We start from the raw sequence: 24148 nt of genomic DNA, 5'->3' as shown, positions 1-24148 counted from the left end.
ATTATGATGGAGTTATTTATGCTTACTTTTCACACATTTATTACAGCAAGATCACAGTGGTGTGGACGCACCATAAGGCTAGCCCTGTCAAGAGGGTTTGTGTATGGTCACGCTGCGATTTCATGTGGCAATGATCATTGAAGTTGAACTGTGTACAAATAATTTGCACCAATTTACTCTGCCTACCCCAGTGACATGAATAAATCAATTTGAAATGATTTCAAGGCAAATGGCTTGTTTTTAAATGCTGGTATGAGCTGGTCCGTACTCGTGTACAGGCCACATTTCATTCATCAAGTTAACACAGGGCAATTTAAACCCCATTAGAACAGTTAAAGAGAGTCAGCTAAATCTGACTGAACACAAGGAGACCTCACGGAAAGATTTTGGATTTTGGATAAGAATCTAAAATGCTCCTCCATGAGGCCCATTGATTGACATGTTTTTTTTTGTTTATACAACATCTGTCGGCTTCCAGTTTTGTCTTTAAACAAGGCTGAACAATCCCCTCCTGTCTTTATCTGTCCATTTCCACAGTGTAACAGTGCATGACCCAGCTGACGGCCTCCGATGATATTCTGATCCGTTACACAAACTCAGCAAAAAAGTACAGCTGTGAGGGCTGCACACACAGCGATTTATACAACCATTTGAGAGCTGACCAATTCATCCCAAATTGCTTTTTAGGATCCATTTTTTTAGAGCCACTCCTCACCTTGATAATTTGAAAATGATTGAAAATGATGTGATGATAAGCAATTATCTCAAGCAAAAGAAATGCATGATTTTACATCAAATCCCCTGCCATCTTATCAGAATAAAGAGAAAAGTATGCACTATACACTATATAAATACGGTGTCATGTGGCGCGGGGGATCGCATGATGTTCCAGTCAAACTGAGGAGCAACAACACAGTCAGCTATCTTGCAACTTCCAGCGGGTTACAAATTACTTTTTTTTCTATGGCCATTGTAAAACCCCCGTTGAGCGGATCCTTTTTCAAAATGCTCCATGTGGGCTTCTGTACCTGGGCTCCGCTTTCTGCCAGCCTAAATTACAGCCTCCCCCTCATAGAAGATAATGGCCCACCTCTCTCACAGTGCAGCAATTCACATTCATCTCCTCCACAAAGAAAGCTCAGAGGAAATTTGCAATTTTTGAAAATGGGCACACTTGTGTATAGTCCAGGTTTCACACTTGAGGGACGATGCGAAAAATACAGTTAGGGAGTGCAAGAGGCATCATCCTTTACTCTGATCATTTTTCAAACAGCAAAATATTGACACTTGAGTCTTTGGGGAAACATTTGATAGGATTTCTAAGACTTTGAGGTGCCTTTATGTTTAGTCAGCTTTGAGCACAATAGAGTCTATGATCTCGTTATCTCTTTGGGCTTAGCCTTAAACTGATATTTTAACTGCGTTTTCCTTTGAATTGTCATAGAATACAGATGAGATTTAAAATACTTTGGCTAAAAATGCTGCATCAAAGCACCAGCTAGTGCACAACTGCGAAATTATTACTCAAGACTGTGTATATCTCAGTCCTTTAATGATCTAATCCTTAAAGACCTACTTCACCAATGGAAATATGAAAGTGTATTGAAATCTGAGATCCTATGTAGTATAAATGTGCAAACATTTTAGAAATCGGTTCATCCTAGCCTGAGAAAAGGCAGAAAGAGTGTTTTAAGGTCTCACTGTCTAACCCTACATTTCCCTCATGGGAAAAGTGTAGGGTTAGGATTAACAGGACAGCTGGGCCGAGGGAAGACTGAGGGAAGGCTGAAAGAAGAAAAACCTCATTCATTATTCTATAATAGTTATTATAACTATTATAATGATAGAACGCTGGTTCCGTATGGGTGAAGTATTCCTTTAACACAAGTTATCATGAATGGAGACCTGCACCTCTGACACCACTGATAACATACAAACTATGAATATATTTGTGCTTGCCAGAATCAAGTAAGAACACCAGTCCTTGCACTTTCCCAAACCAAAACAGAAATGGACTTTCACCAAATAATGTGCCCTTTATGAGGGAAAGGGGAAATATCTCTATATTAAATTATCACACTATCCAATGGACATCCATAACATAGTATGCAGACATCTATGTCCCCTTCATGATGCATTGTAATGACTTTAGTGATCTTTCAACTTTTTACTCTGAAATTTCCAAAGTATACACTGATGTTAGCATTAACCCTCTGAGCCCTGAGGGCATTTTCTCGATTTTACATGCTTTTATAAATTACCATTTTAGAGGGCAAGTAGATAACATAATACCCAGCTGATTCATATTAAAATGTTCAGAACACTCTCAGCTCTCAGTTAGGAAGGTTCAATTTTGCCCTAGTCCAATGTAAAAAAAAAATATTTTGACATAAATGTTGAAATTTGAAGTCCGATTTTTGAAAAATTTCGAAATTTGTGTGAAATAATACCTTTATTCATCTGATTGAGTTATTTTGGCTCTTGAAATTGCTTCTCCAAAACATTAGCTTCTAAAATTTACAAGAATGTTTCCATAAAAAGGTTGGGAAGAGCAAAAAACATGACTAAAATGATCTTTTTGTCCAAACGTTTTTTGGTTTTTTGGTTCTCGATTTTACATGCTTTTATAAATTACCATTTTAGAGGGCAAGTAGATAACATAATACCCAGGTGATTCATATCAAAATGTTCAGAACACTCTCAGCTCTCAGTGAGGAAGGTTCAATTTTGCCCTAGTCCAATGTAAAAAAAAAATATTTTGACAAATGTTGAAATTTGAAGTCCGATTTTTGAAAAATTTCGAAATTTGTGTGAAATAATACCTTTATTCATCTGATTAAATTATTTTGGCTCTTGAAATTGCTTCTCCAGAACATTAGCTTCTAAAATGTACTGGAATTTTTCCATAAAAAGGTTGGGAAGAGCAAAAAACATGACTAAAATGATCTTTTTGTCCAAACGTTTTTTTGGTTGAGATCTAAGGGCATTTTCTCGATTTTACATGCTTTTATAAATGACCATTTTAGAGGGCAAGTAGATAACATAATACCCAGCTGATTCATATTAAAATGTTCAGAACACTCTCAGCTCTCAGTTAGGAAGGTTCAATTTTGCCCTAGTCCAATGTGAACAAAAATATTTTGACACAAATGCTGCAATTTGAAGTCAGATTTTTGAAAAATGTGGAAACTTATGTGAAATAATACCTTTATTCACCAGGACAAATTGTTTTGGCTCTTGAAATTGCCTCTCCAAAACATTAGCTTAGCGAAGGAATACAATAATTGACTAATGTTAACATGCTAATACTAAAATAAAATATGAATAGTGTGGATGCAGGAGAACTTCAGATGCTGCCAGAGGAAGGACCTGATCCACACCGTCTCGTCTCCACCAGGGAAAACTGGAAGAGAACAGACAGACAACAAATGAGCCAAGAAAAGTGAACAGGCATGAAAACAAAAAGACTATCCTGCTGAGCGAAAGCATTATCCCCATTTACAAAGCATTAGCTTCTATAATGCACTGTCATTTTCCCAAAAAAAGTTGGGAAGTGCAAAAAACATGACTAAAATCAAATTTCCCAAAATACAAATAGTCTCTTACTCTACTTTGACCACATATGAGGAATTAAGCAAAATGAGACTGAATAATGACTTGATACTAGTGTTGTTTTTGTCAACGAAATGTATGACAAAATATCGTCGTCAACGAACATTTATCACGTGACAGAAACGAGACGAGACGCAACGTAAATGGTGGTCATGTGACGAAGACTATAATCAAATATATAATGCTTTATTGTTGACTAATAAAAACGGGACTAAATGTGGTTTACAAAAACAAAAACTGACATTACAGCATCGTAAGAGAGGCCGTGTCCGGAGGGGATGTCACTTTTCCCTGTGTAAATGTTAAAATCTATGGTGTAGCCATTGCTTGAGTCCGCCAAAACGAACAATTTGAAACCCCACTTAGTAGGTTTGGCCTTCATGTATTGAGTAATTCCAGTTTTAGCCTTTGAGGCAACCATCCTTTCATCCACAGCTAGGTTTTTGTATGGATGAAAATAGGTCTTTGCTGCGGTTTTGATCAAATTGAGGAGAGGTTTGACCCTGAAGAGTTTGTCGAATTGTGGCGTTCCCTTCTTCCTATCATTGTTTACATCTTCATCTGGATCACTTATGTGTAAGTTCCAGGAGATGACACCAAATCTGTCCCTACTCATGACTGTTGCGGCAAATGGACAGGTTAAACTGTGGTTCTGCCTCCAGTAATCAGCAATGTGGTGTAGTCTAACCAGGGCCATGTAAAAGAGGAGTCCAATGTACTTGTAAAACTCCTCAACTGTCAAATCAGTCCATTTAAACTTTTTACCCATGGCAATTTTTTTGGCAGCCTGTTTATTTGTGTTGCTACAGAGTGTGTGTACAGTGTGTGCAGTGAAAAACAATTTGAAGAGCTCAATTGGTGTGTAGAAGTGCGTGCCTAGCTGTGGGCCAGGGGTGCGTGCAGGTTGAAACCTGGAGACAGGAGGAGCGGTGTCCTGGTCTTCCTCAGTCTTCCAAGCCCGCTGCTGCGTAGGGGGTGCTGGTGGAGTTAGGACACGGGACCTCTTTGCGGGTGGTTCTCCTCTTCTCCTGGACCTGGTGCTGCCACAGATTCACAGAAATCAGTCTCATTATCTCATAGCAAAAATATTTAAACTTCACAACTTGTATTTGCAAACAACAGTGTAATAAAAGTCGATGCAAAAACATTTCCATTCTGTACTATTTGTAAATTGTAAAGGGAAATACTTTTACACAGAATACACATCTATTACTATTATTTTCAAACAAAAGTAAACAAAAGTAGTGCTATCAATAGAGAAATCAGTCCCTGTAATGTCAAGAATGCAAAATTCAAGCTATCTTACATTTACACACAGAGCTTCATTTGCAATTTCTAAAATAAATTATTATACCCGTTTATAAACAGCTGTATAGCCTACTACAGTTTGTTTGTTTCTCTCTCTCTCTCTCGTAACTTCTGTCTCCTCCCCTCAGCCAGACTAAATGACGGCTTTCCATCTCCCTCAACAGACAGCGCTGTGTGTGCGTGTCAAAATATTGACACACACACACACACACACACACACACACACACCCCGGGTGTCCATTTATGCGAGACAGCTAGCAAACAAAATTGAGACACACGGGGAAGATTGCTTACTTTTACTTGTTTTCAAACTATTACTTGTTTTCAAACAACAGAAGGCTGGCGACAAGAGTATACAGCTCTGTCACGTCAGTTCCAAAAAAAAAATCGGTCACGTCACGGACGCAACATTCAAGCTAGTTTACATGTTCACACTTAGCTTCCATTACAAAAACAGACGTTTTGTCAAATAAATGCTCTTACCCGTCTTCAAATGGATCCATGTCACCTTCATATTCCTCTTCGTCAAAGCCCTCAATGTCGGAATTGGCGTCTTCCTCTGAATCTCTCAGCTGTCGAACATCCGCGCCATGGTGAAATCGAAATTAGGAGCATGATAGGAGTCCTTTGTTCAGTGATTGTGTATGTTTGACCTTAGTGGGAGGTCCTTAGTGATTACACTAAGTTGATTGGATGGTTTTTCACAAAATATGACAGCAAGCAGCTCTACCAATCACGCAAGGGAAAGGGCCGATGACGTTTTCGCAAAATGTTGATTGACAAGCGGCTCAGCCAGTAGCGCAAGGGAAAGGGTTGATACATTTTCGCGCCTCTCAGCAACATATCTCTGGCTGTGAGTCACGTAGAATCACGCGAGAATATGTCCCGGAAAGGGGAGAATCTCAGCTTTCCGGTATATATGATATTCAAACCACATTGCTGCGATTTAATAATGTTAAATAATGTATTAAAACATAACGAAATCACCGACAGAACGCCATAGAACGCAGTACTGCGGGCTCCGGGTCCAGAGGGTTAAGCTTGAAGCCCAACCATATGGTATAGTGCTAGTGGTGCTTACAAGAACACATGCACCTGACTGAAACTGGGGTCTTATCACCACAACTGTAATGTGTGTCGCTTCCATAACATGATAGACCTTATATTATGTGCCCTGCAAAAGAAAATTCTGGTCATGTTCACAGTATAGCTGAGCATACCTTTAGGAACGTTGCAACAGACTGGGCAGCATGTTTTGTACACCTGGTACCTCCATCTGCTGTTAATTAAGGAGAACAATAAGTAATGCAAATGTGCAAATACGCACATTATGCACACATTATGGGCATGTACTGTATGAGTAATAGTTTTCTCAATGCATGGCTGGACACTTTCTGTTTGATAAAGACAACTGTAGGGCATATTCACTTATTATTCTTAAGTTCTACACAAACATTCACCTACACAACTTTTTCGAAGCACTTTTTTCGAAGCACTTTGTGAACTTAAAATGGTTTATACCCCATGCCATATAGGGCTCAACAATGCGGTTCCGGAAGTAAACATCCCATTAATTTTCTCCATAGGGGATATGATTATTAACCAAAATGTCATGAATGATTTATGCCAATGGGGGTTTGAATGGGGAAATGTACTTCCGGAAACGGGGCCGCTAAAAAAGGGGAAGGTCACTGTTGAGCCCTATACTATCCACCCCCCATCCATCCATCCATCCAATTAGTCACAATGATACATTAAACTCTATTATAGGTGACCCTATGTTGAACGTATTAAGGTCGCCACTAACATAGTATGGAAAGGCAAGGTTATATATATAGCACATTTCATACACGGAGGCGATTCAAAGTGCTTTACATAAAATATTAAATATTAAGTATAGAGCAGTGTTCCTGTTTTTCCCCCTGTGATCCCACAATGAACCACAATCATTTTCCATCCCTGCATTTCCATCAGGTCATACTACAGATTTAGTGTGCAAACTGTGCATGTACAGTATACATGGTATAAGAAAATGTGTGTACTTGCTATAAGTGTGCCTTCCGCAGTGTGCAATCTGCTTGATATTGCCCAAGGAGAGGTTAAGGCAACGAAGCATAAGACTGCAGTCACTTCTTGTTCAGTCAAGGCAGTACGGGACACCTGTGCCATCTCCACTGCAACTGCTCCAATCGCTCCACCAGGATTCAGTGGCCACGCTAGAGGACGGATCTACTGGAAACTGGCAGTTGGATAAACTGACAGACAGGCCAAACACCAGAACCAGCCAACCCATCTGCACACATTAACATTAATAATGGATATTACTTCTGCTTGATATAACTAAAAACTAAATTGTACATTGATTAGCAAATGCAATGGTGACGCTAATTTTGGTGGGAAAAAGATTATAAACTAGATGGCTCAAGGCTTATGGAACAGAACTGCTGCATTTGTCCTAGCTGCCACACGGCGAGGTTTAGACTAAAACGACAACAGATTATGTTTAGGTATATTTGACATGTTCCCTTTAGGTGTAAAGCTGAAAATGGTTTACACACGTTAAGCCAGGTTTGATCTAGCCAATGAATCCTTTATAACACCACTAGCAGTGTGGATCTATTGATTGCAAGGTTGGCCTGTTGATTAGAAAAAACACTTCGTATTTGATGGAATTCCATTCATTTTTGGGCAGACATTCGTAGAGAATGAATCCTATTGACTTTGGTGAAATTCTGACTCTTTTCTCTGACCTTATTCACCAAGACAAATTCTGTGTTGCTGTAAAACCCTTCTTGCCAATAAAATCCTTTCTGATTCTGATTCTGATTCTTATTCTGATTCTGATTTAGTGCCAGAAGATCTAAGCTTTCATTTATCTTGCAAAACATCTACCAGATCAATTTACTTTTTTTTGGGAATGTAGTGCACGGTTTTATGCCTCCTTGTGAACTAGATTGCACATACATCACAGCCTTCAGATGTCATTTTAACCAAATATGACATACTGGCAATTACATTAAAAGTGTTCTATCGGGGCGTTCCGGTGGCGTAGTGGATAGAGAGCGTACCATATTGGCTCCGGCCTTCGTTGCAGAGGTCGCGGATTCAAATCTGGCCCGTGGACCTTTACTGCAGGTCATTCCCCCTCTCTCTCTGTCTCCCCATTTCAACTTTGTACTATCTAATAAAGCTTGAAAATGCCAAAAAATAATCTTAAAAAAAAAAGTGTTCTATCAAAATGTAAAAGGACATATGTACAAACTGTGGCAACTTGCAGTGACCAGCAATGCTGATTTGTAGTGTATGTGATGTCTGCTGTATTGAGTATCTTCATAAGCTTTATGGTTAGTGGTTGTTCTTAATTATTGATCATATTATAGTGATGATTACAGCAGCCTTTGCACAGAATTTTCAAAAAGAAAAAAAAGGCAGCTATGAATGGATGGGAGTTCAAAACAGGTTTTCTGTGCAGCCAAAGTACCTCTGAGGCACAATTAATAGGCTCACAAAGTACAGTACAGTGCCAATGAGCACCAAAAGACCGCAACAGATCAGAGGTGTTGTAAAAAAAGAGATAGAACAGCTTGAAGTTAATTAAATAAAGCGTCACTGAATTAAAAAGATGTATCAATGCAAGTTTCATAAAAAGCTCAAATACAATTCTAAAAACAGCCTTCAAAATGACACTCCAACTTTAATTAATTTAATGACTGTGTTTGAACCACTAATGAACAGGAATTATACACAGAGGCATTCCAGTTACAGGCTATTACTTTATGTATTGATGGCTATATTTCTTGTTGTCCAATGAGGAAGATAAAATGTTCACGTGATAAACAATTCTATTCTATTGAGCCAACTAATGACACCACTTTAGAACATACCATATAGAAATCATTAATCATGTTGTAGGCATTACAATATACAGTATCTCACAAAAGTGAGTACACCCCTCACATTTCTTCACATTTTTCTTTATATCTTTCCATGGGACAACACTGAAGAAATGACACTTTGATACAATGTAAAGTAGTCAGTGTACAGCTTGTATAACAGTGTAAATTTACTGTCCCCTCAAAATAACTCGACACACAGCCATTAATGTCTAAACTGCTGGCAACAAAAGTGAGTACACCCCTTAGAAAAAATTTACAAATCGGGCCCAAAGTGTAAATATTTTGTGTGGCCACCATTATTTTCCAGCACTGCCTTAACCCTCTTGGGCATGTAGTTCACTAGAGCTTCACAGGTTGCAACTGGAACCCTCTTCCACCCATTTATGACAGCATCACAGAGCTGGTGGATATTAAAGACCTTGCGCTCCTCCACCTTCTGTTTGAGGATGCCCCAAAGATGCTCAATAGGGTTTAGGTCTGGAGACATGCTTGGCCAGGCCATAACCTTTACCCTCAGCTTTTTTAGCAAGCCACTGGTCGTCTTGGAGGTGTGTTTGGGGTCGTTATCATGTTGCAATACCACCCTGCGGCCCAGTTTACGAAGGTTGAGTGCACGTGGTCAGCGTCGTACACAGAGGTTGGCTTTGGAAAATAGACGTATGAGTGCTGCCAGCATTGCTGAAGGGCTTGAAGGGGTGGGGGGTCAACCTGTCAGTGCTCAGACCATACGCCGCACTCTGCATCATACTGGTCTGCATGGCTGTCATCCCAGAAGGAAGCCTATTCTAAAGATGATGCACAAGAAACCCCACAAAAAGTTTGCTGAAGACAAACAGACTACGGACATGGATTACTGCAACCATGTCCTGTGGTCTGATGAGACCAAAATACATTTATTTGGTTCAGATGGTGTTAAGAGTGTGGAGCGGCAACCAGGTGAGGAGTACAAAGACAAGTGTGTCTTGCCTAGAGTCAAGCATGGTGGTTGGAGTGTCATGGTCTGGGGCTGCATGAGTGCTGCCAGCACTGGGGATCTACAGTTCATTGAATTCTAACATGTACTGTGACATACTGAAGCAGAGCATGATCCCCTCCCTTCATAAACTGGGCCGCAGGGCAGTACTGCAACATGATAACGACCCCAAACACACCTCCGAACGACCACTGGCTTGCTAAAGAAGCTGAGGGTAAAGGTTATGGACTGGCCAAGCATGTCTCCAGTCTTAAACCCTATTGAGCATCTTTGGGGCATCCTCAAACGGGAGATGGAGGAGCGCAAGGACTCTAATATCCACCAGCTCCTTGATGTCGTCATGAATGGGTAGAAGAGGGTTCCAGTTGCAACCTGTGAAGCTCTAGTGAACTACATGCCCAAGAGGGTTAAGGCAGTGATAGAAAATAATGATGGCAAAACAAAATATTGACACTTTGGGCCCAATTTGGACATTTTTTCTTAGGGGTGTACTCACTTTTGTTGCCAACAGTTTAGACATTAATGGCTGTGTGTCGAGTTATTTTGAGGGGACAGTAAATTTACACTGTTATACAAGCTGTACACTGACTACTTGACATTGTATCAAAGTGTCATTTATTCAGTGTTGTCGCATGGAAAGATATAATGAAATATTTGAAGAAATGTTAGGGGTGTACTCACTTTTGTGAGATACTGTATATTACAATATGTAAAAAAAACATTTTGGAAAATTAAGGATCGGAACCCAATATATCGTTGGTCTGACCAGCAGCAAAAAAAAAAAAATCCAGAGTTTACAATGATTCGACATGATATGATTTTACAATCATCTTCAAAGCTTTAATCAGCAAATGTATGGAGTGACTTACAGTATAACATCTGTTTGATCATTGTCTCTGTCCAGTAACTAACGGATTGATGAATGAATCATTTCAGTATAACATACAAATTAGGTCACAAATGTATTTCTAGAACTTCTATCAACAAAAAGCTTTTCTGCCTCCAGCAAATCTATTTTTTTCTTTTTTTACTGAAATGTGTCATGCTCATACAGCTATCCAAATATGATATCTTATCATTTGCATGAAAGTGGTTAGGTGGAAATCCAGCTGATGGCTTGAACAGAGGACCTAATGAAACGCAATAAAAAATTCAAAACTCAGTAGAGAGAAAACCAGAGTCAATGAACAGGTCTCTAACCGGCAAACTGCAGCCTCCATAAAGTCTCAATTTTCTTTCTTCTCTTGACAAAATATTAACTGAACACAATTCTGCTCAGCAAGTTCTGTAAATTCGACAATTAAGATCAACAACCAAAAAATAATAATACAGCAATTCCGTCCCTCAAACATAACCAGATTGGTCCAGAAATTCTGAATATGCCAAAATCTATTGAGTCAATAATCCAATACAAAATATATTGCAGCCATTTTACTATCTTTGTCCTCAAAACTACAAAAGTGTGAGAACATACTATACTTGACTACCACTGCCCTCTTGGTATGAGCGCAGGTTATCACGGCAACTAGCATGACCAGCAGCGTGTACAGTTGTCGGATGACATCAGCTCAACACAGGTCCAGACGCCCGGCCATGCCAGGCCATACACACTCCCACGGTCTCTGGAGGCGGTCCTACCGAGTGTATTTTTAGACAGCGGCACCTTATAAGCACAGCCTGGTCGCATCACATCTGTGTAGTTTAAGAGGAGCCCTTCGCCCATAAAGGCAATATGCCCTTTTTACCAAGAGCCTAAGGTCAGACTGAGGACCCAACATAAATTCCTGGTGACACTTAAAAAATAAAACAAAGATGAAACATTCTGGTTTGTTCGCAAACCTTGTCATCCTCATTCAGAAAGCCAACCCTTTAGACAATGTACACAACAGAATTAAATAAAAGCTTACATTTTCCCCTTTTGGTTTCTAATGTTTAACAACTTTGGTGAACCTGTGACAAGTGTTCAACGTACCAGATGGAATTTAAGATCAATTGATAGTACGTTTGGTAAGATTTATTATACATTTGGCTGACTTTTCTTAGATCCCTACCAGTATTGAGGCTAAAAGAAGATTTCCTGGGTAGCACTGGCGGCTCCTGACAATAATGTCGGGGGGGGGGGGGGAGGCAATTGTTACCATGATGTCTTAAATGACCTTCAATGGGTGAATTATCCAAAATCAGATAGCTAATATGACAATGTCATATTGCATCAAACAGTTTGTTTTTCCTGTTCATCTGGCATATGGCATCAGACTAGCATTGTATATACTGTAGTGTACAGTATTTTTGGACATCAAGTTTATTTCTTGATTAAAATAATGTTGTCTCTAAAATGATTGAATTATCCCACTGTGGCCATGACAGATACATCGTCATCTACCAGTGTTCCCCTCAGATAGGCTACCTTTAAAAGTGTCTCATCACTTTTTTCAATATCGCTCGGGGACAAAATTACCAACAATTAAGGGGCTTAATTAAGACCGGAGTCTCAGTCTGTTGCAAATGAGTATCTAATCCGATACTAATTTCTGTTGCTTAGTATCTAATTATCTTTTTTTACAACCCTAGTCCTGGAGGAAAATCAAAGGGTCATTGAAATCTAAAGGCTCTACCTCATTAGTGTACATTTGCTCAACAAATTACAAGAATGAATGTGCAGCACATATTCTACATCCCATGGCAGCACAGGGAACATTGTGCCCTTTAAGGAACAAGTTTGTGGAGGTCCGGCTGGTAAAAAGCAATGCGGCATGTTCAGTCATGCAGCAAACCACAATTCACATCTGATCACTATCTAATAGTTAAGACTATAGCTTGCTTTAAAACTTTAACAAAAATCATTTCATAACCTTAACTAAGTGTTTGAATTGCCTAACCTTGACATACAGACATTCTCTTACCGCATTTTTCTAACCTTAATCGTCTATAAACAGGGGGCTTTGTGTATATCTTTGTGGTCATGCTTCAGGAGAGTTTGAAGGGCAATCTAAACCTTTAAAGTACTCCATCTTCAGTCCCGGGACATTGCTCTTGCCGACAATTAACGTACCTTTACCTCTGAAACCTTGAATGAACCTGAAACATGTCCCACTTTGCAACTCCCTACAATCCAGAGTAAATTTAGCAGCATCTGGCCAACTGACCAGCAGAAAAAAAACTTGAAGCGGTGGCAGCAGTGGAACAAATGGTTCCCCTTCACGACTGACCCACTTTTGGGTTCAAATGTGTTAAATACACTATTTAAAATCCACATTGGATATTGCAGTTACGACCTAATTTATTTCCTCATTATTCTACCGGGTGGCTTTCTCTGCAACCCTTAAGATGTCTTTGTTAAATGTTAATGAATGGAATGCAATGTAAAGCATAGAAGTGTAAAATGAACTCATCTACATGATCCAGATACATAATAGATGACACACAACATATCAAAAGGCTGCAGACAGTGAACTCTCACTGGGGAAGCTATGCAGCTGCATTGAAGAAGCGCAACGGATAGTAAACCCCTCCAGTCTTTCTATCTCCTGGAACCAATATTAACCCCAAGGTTGATTAAATTTGAATAGCAGTGAGGCCCATAGGAGTCGTTTTTATCAGATACAAACTCCTCTCATGGTTCTGGTACAGGATTCAGCAGGACACTAGAGATTTATCTGTGTCCGCGTCTACAGAGGGTCCATGGGCATATTAGCAAACCGAAGTCAAGGCAGTTAATTTGTGAACAGCTGATGGGAATAGATCATGTCTCTACGGACAGATTTGATGGTTGTTGTCCTGGTCGGATGGCAACGTTTTATAAGCAATAACGCTCGCTGTCAACAATGGCCGTCTAATGGAATTTACTGAAACCGAATACTGGTTTGATGGATGCGCCATTATGAAATGTTTACTGTACTACTGGAGTAACAGAACTAAACTCAGTCAAGGGTGAGGAGAAATTCAGACGTTGCAGCATTTTTGCACTGATTTTAACCCCGCCACACAAGCCTTTTTACATTTTATAAAAATTCACTGTTTTGTGCTTCCTAATGGTGTCGACCCGTGGATACATTAACCAGGCCCTGAGGTCATGGCGTTATTAAAATAGCCTCATCCTGCAAGCTTTTATCTATCCTGGGATATGTAAGCTTTAGATACAACTGAAAAATCATCTGAGTTCGTAACCTGACCTCTGGAACAAAATACAGCCCGAGGCCAATGCAGTGCAGGCTGATTTATTGAATAGGCTTATAGAGACATGATGCTCATTGACTTAATCCCATTTGTGAAGTTCTCTTTTGAACTTTAATTTATCTGGCAGAACAATTTATGAAACATTTTCTACACATACGCTGCTACAAGACCACATCATCAACAGCATGTCTCTATGTTAAAACTGCATCTTAAATAACAACCTGTATCTTTGACTGTTTATGTTTAGGAATAGCTTATCTTTTAAAGGTCAAAATTGTTGGAAGGTTTGCCTTTGGTTAGGATAAATGAATCTGGCTTCCGGAGTAGTTTTTGAAAACCTACCTGCTGGCATTAGTTAGCTCATGGTGCCTCCTTGAGCCCTTTTCATACGGAGTAACAGGCACAAATGAATGTGAAATAGCCGTTTGTTTTTAATAGACTGACAGAACTAACACATAGTGTGTGTATCCAAAGATTAATACACCTTCATCCTCTGTGCCATTGAGCTACATTGGCTCCCCTGATGTCCTAAACAACTATTGAATACACATGAGTGAGCAACACTGTTGCACTACGAGGCATGTCCATTCATTACCAAGAACACACAACCCAACACACACTGTCCCGCTGCCCAAAATAGTAACTAGAGCACCAAGTATGTGGGTGAGAAAAATCCCTCCTTAAAAATGCACTATTACCTCTGTTTGAGTAACGTTCACAAAAAAATACCTCACCCAGCTGTTTTAGTAAACTGCATGGCCTTTTTGTATTCATGACCCATTTTAAATATTTACTTTTTACGGTAGGAACCAACCCAGAGAAACCAATGGGATTGAGGTCGAGTGTGACAGATGGGGAGGGATTTCACACATACACACACACACACACACACACACACACACACACACACACACACACACAGACACATAATGAAATACAACAGCAGCTGATTATGCCAGTTAGGGCACAGTAAAAAATGTTAATTAGTGACATCCGGCATTCTTACTTCTAAAGGGATCAAAGTGAGTTGTCATCTGTGTTTATTCTAATTCAAATATGTCCTATCCGTCAACCAGCTGAATATGTAATTTAGTCATTTTGTACATCTCTACACCAGCATAATGGAATGCAAAAACCCAACAAATTTGTATCTGCATTATAGAGTATGTTTTGCCCTTGTTCCCTTCCAGCTTTGAAAAGATAAAAGCAGCTCCCAGACCTTTTACATCACAGACTTGCAAAGAAGCACTGAGCTCAACCCCCACACCATATCAAGCATCAAGGTCACCTCACATGAACCAGCATTAAAGGCAGGTTTTCTTCCTGTGACTTGCTTCCCTGCTCAGCCATGCTGCAGTATGGACAGTGATTCTGGATGGGGAGGGGGGGGGGGGGGTGAAAAACTGCTATATCCACCTAGAAAGCAATTTCCCTGTCGTCCCTGTTAACAAAGATGGTACAAAGCAGACACAGATTCCACCTGACAGCCACACATGAAATACAAACAGCCTTGATTCTGAAAGCATGTTGTGGAATAATAGTATTGGCCACAGAGGGGGAAAAAATACAACAGATACTGTACGACTACCTCTCTTCCACAGGCTTTTTGTTGGGTTCTGAAAGAGACTGCATGAATATGTTTTCCTAGCCACATTTACTGTGGAGTTTAATGTCCCTTGATGGTTGAACACAGAATAAACGCAAGTACAAGACAAATATTTTACAAACTACGTGTATTTGACTCAGAAACAACATATCCTACTTTTATGCATGCATGCATCAATAGTAATAATCCAATAAAAAATATTTACAGATCATAATCTCACATTCTAGATAATTAATGTAACTTGAGAAACTTTAAGTACATTTTTAATAGCAGTAGGGGAGAACGGGGTAATGTGAGACACTTTTTACATTTGCTTCCCTCTAAGGGAGCTACAATGATTTATCAGTCAAACTTACACATTTCCCATTCCCGTTACTTCAGGATGTTTCATAGAAAAGGGCATTAGCAGAATTTATTCATGACAAAGGGCAGCGAAAATATGATTGTTTTAAAAAAAAGTTGTCTTGTGACTCAGTTTACCAGGGTAAACTGAGACAGACCAGAGAAATCAAGGGGGTGAACTGATCCACTACCATAACAACAAATCTTCTAACAGTTACAATCCTCACAGCTAGCTTGAAAACCAAATATTCCGAAACTAATGTCGGACGAGTAACAGAATCATGGGTTTTGGTCAATTAAGAAAAACATTTTCTAAACACTTGAAAGTAACTCTGATCAAATACACAATACAATTCATATTCAATAATTAACATTCAAATGACAGATAGAACCAGTTAGATTAAAACACAGTCTGGGGGTTAGAACACAGGACCCTTAGAGCCAGCTAGTGTCTGGGGGTCAGAGCAAAGAACAATCAGAACCAGCTAGAACAGCCTGGGACTCAGAACACAGGACTAGACCCAGCTGTCATTTTCCATCTTTTGAGTCTTTGATTAATATTTTTCTGCATTTGTTTTATTGGGATCATTCATTGAATAAAGTCATATTACTTATATTACATATTACTTATTGGTGTTAAAGGTCACTCTCATGTCCCCCACATAAATACGTGCCAAACCATGCCCTTGCTGACACCCCTTCAACCATCAACCCCCACCTCCAGCCCACATTGTCTTTTGTCTTATTCAAACTAGTCTCCTTGCTACCTCAAATATAATGGATTCATTAAAAGAGGGCACAGACACTGTCTCACATTACCCCACAGCATTTGTCTCACTTTACCCCACTGCCACAATTTGAGAAAAAACTACCTCTCTCAGCAAATCAGGCTAATCTTCAGTTATCATCATCACATGGTTTCATATGTTGGTAGTTCATCAACATGTATGATAGAAGTTTTTCTACCTGAATCAATTTTTTTTGCTTTGGCACAACAATCGATTAAGTTGACAGCAAGAAAATTTACTTTTACATTTTTGTGAAAAAAACATGCTTACAACATCTCCATGAGGTCCTCTCTTTCATGGCCAAGGGGAAATGAGAGGGGCTTGAAAACATATCTCACATGACCAAAAATGTGTTCCATTGCCTAGATACAGGGGGTGTCTCACATTACCCGATGGCTCACATTCCCCCGTTCTCCCCTATATGAAAATAGAGAGTGCAAACTGTTTGATAAAGAAGACCAGCAGAGTGCCGTTTTGGCACGGAGGTATTAACATGAAGCTGTTGAGTTGGCATCAACCTGGTAACATTTATGAAATATCAGCCTGTTTCTGATACAATCCTGGAACCCCCTTTAAGGATTTACAGTACTTTAAAGTGACACATCCCCCTAATGATTACACCCCTGTTGTTACATGTGCCAATTAGCGGGTACTCCTTTTTTTTTACAACAGCAATTAATTTTGTTGAATATATTATTAGGGATGCACCGAACATTCGGCCACCGAAAATGTTCGGCCGAAAATGGCAGAATAAGTAATTTCGGTTTCGGCCCGAAACAGTTAAAAGGCCGAACAAAATTACCGAATATTGACGAACTAAATGACAATAAGGAAATATTTATTTAAAAGAGCTGCGCGCTTGTAAACCAGGAAATGGAAGTAAAGAGAGACATAACTGTATGTGAGTCCACGTCCCTTCGTGAGCGCGCAGCAGGAGCAGTCGGTAAGGTGCGTGCATGAAAATGTTTTCAAACTGGATAAAACACGGCGCAGTGCAATGCTTTAAACAGCATGAAGTTAAAACACTAGTCCAAGACTGTTGTTAAATCACCTTAGAAACACAAAAGCCTTGCACGAGCGAAGCAGCGATTCACCCGGTGAAACTCAGTGACGGTTGGTAACGGTGTCATTCACAGGACACCTCGCCGAGTAGCCGGTGAGAGCCACAGCGCAAATAAACTCTGGTTTGACAGCTAAAATGACAACCGGATCTGATTGCATTTCTCGAGCCTGAATACACAGAGCCATGTCGGCAAACTGACTGCGCGATTTAAGAATATGTCCAGTGAGGTCCAGTTATATATTATTAATCTTATTCATAAAAATACACAGATGGTGAAAGGAAAAATGTACAGTACGAAACTGTGTTAAACTGGCACACAGCATGTTGAACCTGTATTGCCTGACAGGAAGCTTTCTGTGAAGCACAAAGGCAGAGAAGGAATGAGGAGCTGTGACATCCACCTTCCTACACACATCCCAGTCTCATCACCCTGATCCCCCCATGGTCTCAGTGCCAGTGATAAAAGCATCAGCAGAACGCTCAAAGGAAATAAGAGTACAATACTCCTGGGTCCGAGAGATCACAAGGAAAAATAAATCAAAGAAACAGTCACAGAAACGAGAGGAAGAAAAAGATGGCGGAGACAGGCAGCGAAGGGAAATTGCGAGAAATATTCACTCAAGAAACTAAGGTTTGTGTTGTTTAAACACAAAACATTTAAGTTAAGTGCATTAGGATTGACATACTTCTTAGATGGACCAGTGAGTGCAAAGCATTATGGGGCTATTTCATGTTTGAATTAAATTATCATTAAAGACTATGTAGCCTCTGAATAGTATTTTTTGTTGTTGGCTCAATTCATAATCATTGTATTACTGCGATATACATTTATTAACTTAGATTAGCTCAACATGTTTGCTTTTAACAAACGTAATACAATTTCACGGAACCTGTTGACAAAATAAATGTAATCAAAGTCAATATTTTTTACATATCTTAGAGGGAAAGTGATGAACAAAAGAGGGAAAATAGGATAACATAAAAAAGGGTGGGACAAGAGGAAGGGAGTGGAGAACAAAGAAAGTGGTTGAGAAGTAGAATAGAGGGAGAGAAGGAAAGGAAATTGAAAGTTGAGAAATGAAAGGGAATGCCAGACAGGGGACACGGAGGGCAGATGAGATGAGACCAGAAAAATAATGCAGAGCAAAGTGATGAGTTAAGAAATCTACAGTGTATAAGAAATAGAGTAGCAAGACGAGATTATGAGCTGAGGCAAGCTAGAGAAAGCACTATTGTCCCTCGACTCTTTCCTATCTGGTTCACAGGGCCAGATTTCCAGACTGATACCTTGCAGACACCCAGTAATCAGAGACCAGAGTCCCTCCACTCCAATCTCTCCCCACTGCCTCTCCTCCCCTCTTCCATCACCACCACATCCGGCATAATCTCCACTTGAAGGACACTTGGAATGGAAGTGCCAATTTCACTGTGACACTAACATAAGAATCTCAACATGGACCATGAGATCTAAACACCGGGGTGCTTATCTGAGTGTGGGCAGAGCTGCAAAGGAGGGGTACGAGTCATGTTGTTGTCTTCCACCCACCAGACACATTATAAGCCGCTTTGCCATCACATGGTACCGTCTCTACTCTACTCTACTCTACTTTACTTTGGTATCGAGCTATTTTCCAGAAGTCATTATCCATTACATAAGCCTATACTAGATTAATGGTACTAGTTATAAGTCTACTCGCTTGATTTCCCTTTAAATACAGAGGTTATTGATAGTTTCGGAATATGTATTTCTAAACTTAAAACATAAAAAGAAGCATCATTGGCAGTGTGGCAGTGTAAACCTACTGAAACTGGCCTGGACCATCACACTCTCATTCATTCATCATGTTTTTCTGTGCGCTGTCTCAGCTGGGTAGTGTAGAGTAGAGTAGAGTAGAGTAGGCTAGGGTAACGTAGGGTAGGGTAGGGTAGGGTAGGGCAGAGTAGGGTAGAGTAGGGTAGAGCAGAGTAGGGTAGGGTAGAGTATGGTAGGGTAGGGAAGGGGTAGGGTAGAATAGAGTATGGTAGGGTAGGGTAGAGTAGAGTAGAGCAGGGTAGGGAAGGTGTAGTGTAGAGTAGAAAAGAGTAGGGTAAAGTAAAGCAGAGTAGAGAAGAGTAGAGAAAAAAGCAGAGCAGAGACGGTACAATGTAGTCGAAAAGCACCACTAGAGGAATACACTAAAGGCCACATGAGCCAAACAACACACAAACACCACTGAAACACTTATCGAACAGAGGGTATGACAGGCCTCATAAATGAGTCTGTCAAACACGCCATGTACTTCCAATGTACATGACAGGGATGGCTGGGGGGAAGGAGGGGGGGTCTCTGTGTTTGATCAAGGGTTTGCATCCCCTTGCAACCGACCACAGTGCCATCACTGATGCATTGTTCATTGGTCTAGAAATGTGTCAGTGCTGATTATCTGTCTGACACTCTGACAGAGATGGGGGTTAAGGGGTCGCAGGGGGTGTTGGGGAAAAGCAGCAAAATCCATTAACAAAAAAGGTTTCCCATATGAGACTAGCCGGCTTTGGTTTGATGCGTGCCTGTTTCTGTGTGATTACTGAGGCCGCGGAGAAACATGCAGGAAGATGTATAATTCACACAGGACTCACATTGTCTGTTCTGAGCTTCTTGGCGGGGCAGCCTCCATCCACAGGATGTAGCATGTAATACAGCCGCACTTTGTTGGCGTGTTTCCGACTCTGAGGGAGAGGAAATGAAAACATGTCATTAGTAAGGCAGAAATAAACTGGGAGGCAAGATTTGATGTTGTCCTGCAGGTCCGGTACACTGTCCATCAAACAAGGGCTGCCAGTTCTGTGATGTCTTTATCCTTTCTTTTAATAATCACCATGTCATATATCATGTGCCATACCCTTCCTCCCTTTCTCTATGGCCTGGATAGTACGCAGAACCATACATTATGTGTGTGGCTACTTAAGGAGCGGGGGGGGGGGGGGGGGGGGGGGGGGGGCAGGGTCTAAGGGAAGTCCATTTAATATTGAACACACTTGCCCTCATCCGTGTGCTCTACAAACACTATTCAGTGATGAATTGACAAGTCTCTGTTTACCCAATTGTCTGTGCGGTTAGCTTACTTTGTGTCATGGACCAAATAATGTCGTCAAGAGACTTTGATAATGATCAGAAGAGCCCAACTTTCTAAACAAAGCAAGAGCAGTTTAAAATGTGATGTAAAATGTAAGTTTATTAAAGCGTTTGCTAAAGACTATTATGGATATATTTTTGTGAAATGACATTTATCAAATGCATTTCGCTCCCTCGGATATACAGAGCTTTATAGTGAGTTTCATCAACTTAACTTACTGACACCCATCCGATGTGGTTAAGGGGTTAAGATAACTTAATACTGTATATGGCACTAGTACATTGATTTAAGATACCACAAAGTGTATGTACCTTGCACCGCTTCCTTTACAGGTTAAGTAAAGGTCACCATCATTTTCCATGCTACTACTATCAACAAATACCTAAAATGTCTTCCAATTATTCCAGTCAAACTGTTATCATGGGATGCATTGCTTGTTGTTGACACCAGAGTTTATACACCCCTCTCAAAATGCATACCATGCACACCTTTAACATCTTTAACGAACAGCTATAGGGCTACAAGCTGTCTAAGTGTGCCCAGGTGTAACACACAATTGTGTTATGGCAAACACAAAAACAAACAGCTCTATTGTGTCACAATTTAACATTCTGTTGAACCATGTAACCACTCCAACCTTGTCTATATACCATACTAATTCCTCTTTCAATTCCTATAGTAATTGGAAGGCTTTGTCACCTGAACACAATTTGATGAAACAACTGATTTGTTGTTTTTCTTGGGAAGGCAGTCTAATCCATCCACACTGGAGAACCTACTCCATATAACTGGAGAGCAACAGCTATTCATTTAATAACATATGATGCACAAAAAAATGTGCAAACTCACTGTGAGGTATCTAGAAGAAATTCTACTCATGCCTGAACTACTATAATAATAATAATAATACATTTTATTTATAATGCACTTTATATTCAAGAATCTCAAAGTGCTTAAAAAGGGGGGAACCTCAAAGAAAGTTTAGCCAAATGCTCTTTTAAAGAGATGAGTTTTGAGGTTCCGTTTAAAAAGAGCTGTAGTCTGTGGGGCCCTCAGTTGGTCAGGGAGAGCGTTCCATAGTCTAGGGGCTGCAGCAGAAAAGGCCCGATCACCCATGGTGCACAGCTTTGTATGTCGGGTTTGGAGGGTGTGAGTGGATCCTGAACGGAGTGTACTACCATACCACCAATCTAAACTATCCAAAATAACCATACACAAGGACCCATGGTGACATCCACGTCACACACTTTGAATGTCCTAGATTTTTACTCATTAATGTGACATATACTCAACATCCTGGTGTGGTTGTCATGTGACAGCCATGTGACTGGGACAGGAAGTGACTTCCCAAACATTGCAGTGTGACAGGTGCACACAATTGGAGAAATTAGCACATTTTAAAAGCTTGTTTTTTGTTACTGAAGGTGAGTTAAAACCCATTTAATAATGATAATGCTTTAATAGGCTGTATTACCTTTAACCTAGTCTGACCATATTTCATAAACAAATTTATATAGAACTAGTTTGGTAAATATCGCTGTGACGTATACGTCACATCGGGCCGTGAGCCTCGAAATGGTCATACAAACTCGGAGTGACGTATTTGTCACAATAACAAAAATGGTAATAAGTTAATCAGTTAATTTTAGTGTTTCATTTATTTTGAATTAATATAGGGGAAGGTGGGGTGATTTGTGCAACTTTTTACTCAAAGTGATTTTAAAGTGAGGCCTTGACAGTTATGTCTCCAACTCAAATATGTACATATATTTCAGGATGTTGTGCATCCCTGGCAATAAAAACTTTGGATCTGGAATAAACTGTTTAAGAAATATAGCTTTCGGAAAAAAAGTTGTCTTGACGCACTTTGTGCGTCATTGTGTCACAATGACAAAGTCACCATCATCATCTTTCTGGCCATCTGAACTCTCATCAGTGGTGTCGTTAAGTGGAATTGAGATGTCACTCTCTTCTGAGCTACTGTAGACAATCACTTTCTTTTGGTGACCAGCGTATACAGCCATGCCACTGGCACAACTCTCAGAAATGTACTTTGCACTAGTTGCTCCGTGCTTGTGGAACCAACTGCCACCTGACAAATGTGATTCCCCCTACATTTCTGCCTTTAAATCAAGGCCCAAAACCCATATGTACACCCTGGTGTTTCCTCCCCATTAACTATCTTACCTCTGCACTACTATCTGTGTTTATGTGGATGTATGGGCTTTACGTCTTTTATTTTGGTTATTGTTATTGTACCTTCATTGTTTACCTACTGAATGCACTATGTACAGCACTTTGGACAGTGCAAACTGTCATAAATGTGCTTTTATAAATACATTTTACTTACTTACTTACTTATAACTCACCCAGGCCCTTGCGCACAAATCACCCCATCCCCAGAATTTTGGATAATAGGCATGATGCAGCAATTTAGGGTTGACATTGTGCTAACTATATAGACTCAAAGTGTAGCATACCAAAGCACTAAACATGTGTCAAATGTTTTCAAACGTGTCTATAATTGTTCAGACACAATAATCAAAAAACCTTGATCATGGAAATTTTACTTTGAAAGGCAAAACACAGTTTTTTGAGCTTAAATGTGCTTATATCTTATTCCTTGTGTCTCCCTTCTTTACAGGATGAGTCAAATGGATGGCTCTTCTTAAATATGTGGTCACATTTCCAATTTCTTCCACGGTTTTCTAGAAACAAGGGGTTTTGCATCTTCCAAAATGCACAAATCACCCCACCTTCCCCTATGTTCTTTTGTTAAATTCAAAGTACATTTGAACAAATTTAAACACAAATTAATGACAAGACATTCTAATACAGTGGTTTTCAAACTGTGGGGCGGATGAATATGTGAAAAAAAAGAGTTTGTTTTTGATATTAACATCATATTAAGCAAATATAAGTTATCATACAAAAAAAGGAATACAATGTTTTGTTCTAGACTCTAGAGAGTTAATAGCCTAATAATTGAATCAGATCATCTGGGAGATAATCCGAGGTTATCTGATCACGTGATGTCACGTTCACGTCCTAGCACAGTGTGTTTTGAGTTTATTTAAAAACATTTGGAAATGGGGCTGCCTTCAGTTTCCCATGCACTGTGTATAGTCTACAGCCTATTTCAGCCTCGTCTGTGGAAATAAAGATAGCTGGACAAGAGTTCTTCTGCTTCGTTCCTCTCACTGCATTCAAATGCATTCACTATATTACAGAGAAATATGTCTTGTTAAAGAAAAAAAGCACCAAGCCCAAC

General features: G+C 39.9%; 1 protein-coding gene and 1 long non-coding RNA gene across 2 annotated transcripts in view; both read right to left on the bottom strand.

Moving 5' to 3' along the window:
- Positions 1-24148, bottom strand: part of zmat4a (zinc finger, matrin-type 4a) — a gene marked incomplete at both ends in the record, with an annotated part of 130976 nt that overhangs the window by 58953 nt on the left and 47875 nt on the right. Inside the window, 1 exon segment of the mRNA XM_080042937.1 lies at positions 20381-20470. Within this exon segment, the coding sequence (XP_079899063.1) occupies positions 20381-20470 (90 nt within the window).
- On the bottom strand, positions 3104-5544 carry LOC307267976. The gene is made up of 3 exons (XR_013845431.1): positions 5404-5544; positions 4524-4652; positions 3104-3403 (listed from the first exon to the last, which is right to left on the bottom strand). It is a non-coding gene; the product is annotated as an uncharacterized lncRNA (long non-coding RNA).

The sequence above is a fragment of the Ammodytes marinus genome (assembly GCF_949987685.1).
Source record: "Ammodytes marinus genome assembly, chromosome: 2".
In the NCBI taxonomy this organism is placed as follows: Eukaryota; Metazoa; Chordata; class Actinopteri; order Uranoscopiformes; family Ammodytidae; genus Ammodytes; species Ammodytes marinus.
The sequence above is the reverse complement of the archived record's forward strand: the minus strand, read 5'-3'. Positions and strand labels throughout refer to the sequence as shown.